The following is a 7,098-nucleotide window of genomic DNA, read 5'->3' on the forward strand; positions in this document are numbered from 1 at the left end:
AAATTTAAATTACGTTGTTAAAATGTGCAATAAAAATACAAAATCAATATAAAAATTTATAAAGTAGTTATCTATAAATAAATATTATTAAATTTATTTAAAAATCAAGATATTTTATTTCAAAATATTATAAGTTATTCTATTGTGCTCATAATTGAAAATTTTTGTTGAAATAACTTCTCTGTATTCTGATTTTTTTGAAAAATAAATTTAAATTGTATTGAATTAAATTTTAAATTGAGATAAATACTTTTTGATATTTTAAATTCATAAAATATAAATAAGAGTGTATATTTTTATCATAAGAAGTTATTTCAACAAAAAATTTTAATTACGAGCACAATAGAATAACCCATAATATTTTTAAATAAAATAAGGGTTAATACATATTTTTTGTTGAGTAAAGTATTATTTTTATCCCCAACGTTTGGAGTAAGTTTTAAAGTTGTTCCTAACACAATCGTGGCTAAGGATTTGATGATCCCAGAATGTTTGGATTATTAAATGGTCCCAGAACAAAATATGTTTTTTAAGATTTTTTAATAACTGCTAAATAGTATTTTTCTAATTTTAATTACAAATTAATTTCATATATGTTATTTAATTATAAAAACTAATTTTTATTTTATAAATTATTATTTTATCATTAATCTATTATGTTTATTAACAATAAAAAACAAAAACAATAACGAATTAGAAGTATCAATAAACATAATAGATTAATGATAAAATAATAATTTATAAAATAAAAAATAGTTTTTATGATTAAATAAAATATATGAGATTAATTTGTAATTAAAATTAGAAAAGGACTATTTAGCCATTATTAAAAAAATTTAAAAAAATGTTTTGTTTTGGGACCATTTAATGGTCAAAACGTTCTGAGACCATCGAATTCAGTGCCCACAATCGTTCTATTTAAGTCCCTAATGTTTCAAAATTGACTCAACGTTGTCCTGCCGTTAGGAATCCGTTAACAGAATTGGCGGCGAGACAAAATTGAGACGATTTTGAAACGTTAGGGACTTAAATAGGATAAAAACGTTAGGGACTTAAATAGGATAAAAACGTTAGGGACAAAAATGATACATAGAAATAAATTTTAATTTTATCCTTTCAATAATATTAATTTTTTACTATACATAGTATTCAATTATTTTTTAATCTCATCTAAGTAAATTACAGTTAATCACATTACTTAATTTCATTCTAAATAAATTAATTTTTTTATAATTTTACTCTTAAAGTAATATAATTTTTTATAAATAAATAAATTTTACACTTTCATTCTAAATAATGTTATTTTACTTTCATTACTTAATCACATTACTTATAATTTTTTTATAATTTTACACTTTTATTTTAAATAAATTAATTTTTTTATTATTTTACACTTAAAGTAATGTCATTTTTTATAAATAAATAAATTTTATACTTTCATTCTAAATAATGAAGGTGCAGAAGCTACGGTGGGTTGTAGAATAAAAGGTGTGTTCCCGCATCCATACAAGAAAAAAGGGCTAATACCAAGAGCCTAGTCACACTACGGTCAAAGCACATCAAAAACTATTTTTCTTTATTAAGTATAATTTACTTAGATATGATTAAAAAATAATTGAATATTATATAGAGTAAAAAATTAATATATTATTGAAAGTTATTTTTTTTATAATAAATCTCTTATTTTTTAACTAGTTGACTTTAGTTGGTTATTTTTTTTAGTTGGTTTCTTGATGAAATCGAATTAATTAAAATCAAATATTTAAACCAACTATTTATATCATAAGTGGAAAAGGTAATATAATAATCGCTTTTCAATTACGTTGTAAAATTAAATAAAAGTGTTGAAAAAAGATGTGAGGGGGTTATGATAACGGCATATTATGATAATTAATTGTTGTTAGACGAAGAGAAGGTGAAATCTGAAGAATTAAACAATGAAAGCTAACAAGAATTATAAGCGTGGTTGGTGAGAGGATAGTAACGGTGATAAATATAAAGAATGGTTATAAAATGTATAGGGTTGAAAATTGTCTAATTTTTTTTTTTTTTTATGTATAAAAATAAAGAATTTTTTTTATAAAATAAGAGTACTTTAAATATAAACTTTTATATATCCATTTCACAAAAAAAAAAGTAAATAGGGTTGAGAAGTTAAATAAATTTAATAACATTTATTTATAAATAACTACTTTATAAATTTTTATTTTAATTTTGTATTTTTATTGTACATTTTAATAACGTAATTTAAATTTTTTTAATCATACTTTATTTAATTTACATTTTTTATTTTATACATTCTAAATAGTAAATAACTTATAACATTTTTATTTTTATGTTTTATTTAATAATATCAAATTTACAATTTAAAAAAATATACATTTTTTAAAATAATAAAAAAATAGTTAAATAAAATATAATAATACCTGTTGGGACTCAGTATTCATAATATTAATAGCTATTACGTATGCCACACTATTTTTCTATTTATTTATTTATTATTATTATTATTATTGTTATTATTATTATTACTAATGTCTTCTAGAGTGATTTATTTTGTTGTGGGTTATAATATGTGCTCCATGTTTTTTTTACCAACAAATAAGTGCATCTTCGGAATTCATCAATAATGAACTATCCGTCTCATAATTAATAAAAGTGGTCAAATAAAATACTGTTAATTAAGCTAATTGTTGTCAATTACATTTAGCTAGAAAAAAAAGTCACATCAGATAAAAATTTCTGAACCCAAACCTGACACATCTTTGACAACAATAAAAATATTATCAAATATTATATACTAACGTGTCTTTATTATCATTATGCCAACTCAATTCATCACATGATGAAAAAAATACGCATCATTACCGTAGCATTGGCCTTTACTATTAGCTCTTGTGGGTGTCTTCGTAAACCAAACGCTAGAACTTGGGTATGTAGTTGCCACTGTTGACACTTATTAGTAAACTGTGTGCTCCAAGTTGCGTACATGACCAATTTCACTAATTCAACGGATCTATCTCTCATCACCATCACACCCCTGTTCCCACAAAGAAATTAGAATGATGGCGACTACAGGATTATAATGGTTATAGAACTGTTATTAAAATTAAAATTATATTTTTTATATATTTTAATCATATATATTTTAAATTTTTTTAAATTAAAAAATATTGGTAAATAATTAAAAAATATTATTTTAATTTTAAAAATAATTGTTTAAAATATGGGTAAAGTACTAAATTGGTCCCCTAGGTTTGGGCGTAATTCTGTTTTGTTCCTTAAGGTTTAAAGTGTTCTATTTGAATCTAAAACGTTTTCATTTAGCATCAATTTAGTCCCACAGTGAGGTCAAAATTAAATAATTAACAAAATGTCCTACATAACAACAGTACAAGAACAAAATCGATAATCTGAAGAACAAGTACAAGCTACAGAGGCACAAAATCAACCATTGATGCATCAATACATTTATTTATCATTTAAAACATAATTACGCCCAAACTTAAGGGACCAATTTAGTACTTTACCCTTAAAATATTATAACTATCATAATTACCATAATATAAACATTAAGAACAAATATTATTATAATTTTAACATTACTCTTGAAACACTATACTTACCATAATCATATTAGAATGAATATATATATAGAAGTAGCTTCACTTTCCTTAACCATCAATTCATCATACCAGGCCTACCTTATCCTATCACATGCTTGTTTTATTTTCCAAAGTAACATGATTTCCTCAATTAGAATAATCCTCTCTCTTGGTTCCTTTCTTCTATTATTCATCTCTTCCACCGCAGCAAAAACCTCATTCAGACCAAAAGCACTTGTTCTACCGGTAACCAAAGACATATCTTCGTCCACACCCCAATATGTAACCCAAATCAAGCAAAGAACACCACTCGTGACGGTGAACCTAACCGTGGATCTCGGCGGCGGATATGTTTGGGTGAACTGCCAGCATGGCTATGTGTCATCAACATCGAAATCAGTGGCTTGTGGATCTGCTCAGTGCTCACTCTTTGGCTCATCATCATGCAGTGGTGACAAAGTCAAATTGTGTGGTGGATTTCCAAGCAACACTGTCACTGGTGTTTCAACATCTGGTGATGTTCGCTCGGATGTTGTTAGTGTTGAATCCACCGATGGAAACTCTGCAGGAAGAGCTGTTACTGTTCCAAAATTTCTCTTCATTTGTGGATCAGATGTTGTCCAAAAAGGCCTTCCTAAGGGTGTAACAGGTATCAACTTATGAACCCAACCATATATAATATTGGGTGTTTTATTAATATTAATTAATAGTAATCCGTTTTAATTGTGTCTAAGGTGTATTGTTTTAAGTTCTTGTTAAGTAAAGTGTTTCAATGTACAATTTTAAAGTTTTTAGGCTGCATTTCTTAACTAAGAAGATAATAATAGCAACAACAACAAACATAAGATTTGAGTTAAAAATAGCTATATTTTTTTTGTTGACTGTTAAAAACAGCTATATAAGACAATTTATTTTAGGACATAAACTTTTTATATGTTCTGAAATATGGAGACAGGAAAAGCATACAGATTTGTAGTCTTTGTTTCTATATAATCTTATAGCATGTCTGATTTATCTCTTTCAATTTTTATTTTATTTTATTTAAATATTCTGTATACTAGGCTTCTCTCTTTAAGAATTAAATGATATATTAATCATAAAAAATATACTCTACTAAAATTTGAGAATTTAAAAATATATAAAATTTATACATATGTTGCGCTAATTATTCTGTTATGTTCTCTGCATATTAAGACAAAAGGTATGTTAAACATTCTAATTAATTGATTAATTAAACTTTTGGATCCTTTGGCGTAGGTATGGCTGGTTTTGGTAGGACCAAAGTGTCACTCCCTTCACAATTTTCATCTGCCTTCAGCTTCTCAAGAAAATTTGCAATTTGCTTGAGCTCCGGCACCATAAACTCAGAGGGTGTAATCATCTTGGGTGATGCACCATACAACTTTGGTTACTTGAACAGTGATCTTTCTAAAGCCCTCAATTTCACCCCACTAATCACAAACCCAGTAAGCACTGCTCCAGTCTCATCCCTCGGGGAACCCTCGTACGAATACTTCATTGGTGTGAAATCAATTGTAATTTCCGACAAGGAAGTGCCATTGAACAAATCCCTCTTGTCCATAAACAAAAACGGTGTCGGTGGAACAAAGATTAGTACTGTGAATCCGTACGGCATTCTAGAGACATCTATCTACAAGGCTGTTTCTAAGGCCTTTGTGAAAGCTGTTGGGGTCAAAACAGTTTCACCTGTGAGCCCATTTGGGACATGTTTTACACAACATGAAATTGGGTCCACTCAAATGGGCCCAGCTGTGCCAGATATTAAGTTGGTGTTGCAGAATGGTGTTGTGTGGGATATTATTGGGGCAAACTCAATGGTTCAGTTTAGTAATATTGATGTGATTTGCTTGGGCTTTGTGGATGGTGGGTCAAAGCCCAAATCTTCTCAAGTTGGATTTATTCCTATGACTGGTGACCAGCCAACAACTTCAATCACAATTGGGGGCCTTCAATTGGAGAACAACTTGATACAGGTTGATTTGGCAAGGTCAAGACTTGGGTTCAGATCCATCTTCTCTGATCATAGCAACTGTGCCAACTTTAACTTTACCTCTTCTGTTTAAATTTGACGGCTTGCTTAGTGTGGTCTTATTATTATTATTATTATTATTATTATTATTATTATTATCAATAATTAGTGCACAGATTTTGTAGTATAAGATCTGTGTATACAGTGCATGTTATGATAAATAAGTGAGGTTCGTTCTAATGATTAAGCTTAGCCTCCAAAATTGTTACTTTTTTGTTTGGTTATAAATTAAATAAGACCAGTAATCATCTTATATCTTGATTTGTTTTTCAATATTTTTTCACCTCTCTTTTGACCTAGAAACCTCTTTTCTTTTAATTGCACAGACGAAAGCACATGTATTTCCCTGTAGTTATTGGTTTTGGCTTCTTTTTAGTGGTTAAATTAGCATCTTCTTTTTCAAATAATAAACTGAGTTAGTTATATGTTTTTTTTGTTGGATAATTAAATCAAGAATATTCAAAAATAGTACAAATATAATATATTAGAATATTAAAAAAAATTAAAATCAAATTAAATTAGAATTGAAAACCAAGTTGCATCTTAAATTAAAAGGTGCCTAGTAGAAACTATAAGAATACAAGTTATTTTTCTAGTGTAAGACAATACAATATTTATGAAGAATGAAGAATCATGAATTAAAAGCTTCAAGTTCATGACTAAAGAATTTGAAGCGAAAACAAAAAATTTGACTAGTCAAAGTTTCTACTAGTTTCATGAAATATTACAACTAATACTTAGTTGTTATAAGAACTATTATTTTATTACGAAAGTTTTTCTATAAAGGCTTGTCCATGTACTTTAATAATCATTAAATATGAATGAAAATGTATTAAGTTGTTAGAAATTTTTTTCTTCATGAGTGTTAGTGAGTTTGAGAGATGTAAAATATGGTAGTGCCACTTATGTGAGTTAGTGATCCTAGGATCAAATTGATTGTGGGATATTATACTTACATTTGGTATCAAAGCTAGTTTAATCAAGCGCCAAGTGTTTGAGAGTCTGTGAAGTGTGAGAGAGTTTTTACATAGTTGTTTGTTCATAGAAACAGTATGGCAAACACTTTTCAATATTGTGTGGTCCAATTCCAAATTAGATGAAAAACTCGATTATAGTTATTGGGAGACTTTGATATCTACCTATTTGAAGGCTCAGAACCTGTGAAATTTCATTAAATCAAGTTCACAAGAAGGAGCTGATGTTGCCCAGTAGAGAAGAGGTCAATTGGCGCTATCTCAAATTCATCAAGGTGTATATTATATGGTGTTTGGTAAAATAGCAAATGCCAAAACTGCAAAGAAAGCATGGAACACATTGAAGCTATCGTACAAAGGCGAAGATAAGGCCCAGAAAGCAAAGCTACGGTCTTTGCAAAGAGAATATGAAAGGTATGAGATCTCCAGCTCATAAACTGTTGAGCAATATGATGAGAGTCTATAAGAT

At 27.8% G+C, this 7,098-nt stretch overlaps 1 protein-coding gene across 1 annotated transcript; it reads left to right on the forward strand.

The window, feature by feature from the left end:
• Window positions 1-3,670: 3,670 nt before the first annotated feature.
• LOC107466167 (probable aspartic proteinase GIP2) lies at window positions 3,671-5,921 on the forward strand. The gene is made up of 2 exons (XM_016085154.3): window positions 3,671-4,254; window positions 4,863-5,921. The coding sequence occupies exons 1-2, from the start codon at window positions 3,744-3,746 to the stop codon at window positions 5,687-5,689; spliced, it is 1,338 nt and encodes a 445-aa protein (XP_015940640.1). The 5' UTR covers window positions 3,671-3,743; the 3' UTR covers window positions 5,690-5,921.
• The last annotated feature ends 1,177 nt before the right edge of the window (window positions 5,922-7,098 follow it).

This window comes from Arachis duranensis, chromosome 9, assembly GCF_000817695.3.
Source record: "Arachis duranensis cultivar V14167 chromosome 9, aradu.V14167.gnm2.J7QH, whole genome shotgun sequence".
Classification (NCBI taxonomy): Eukaryota; Viridiplantae; Streptophyta; class Magnoliopsida; order Fabales; family Fabaceae; genus Arachis; species Arachis duranensis.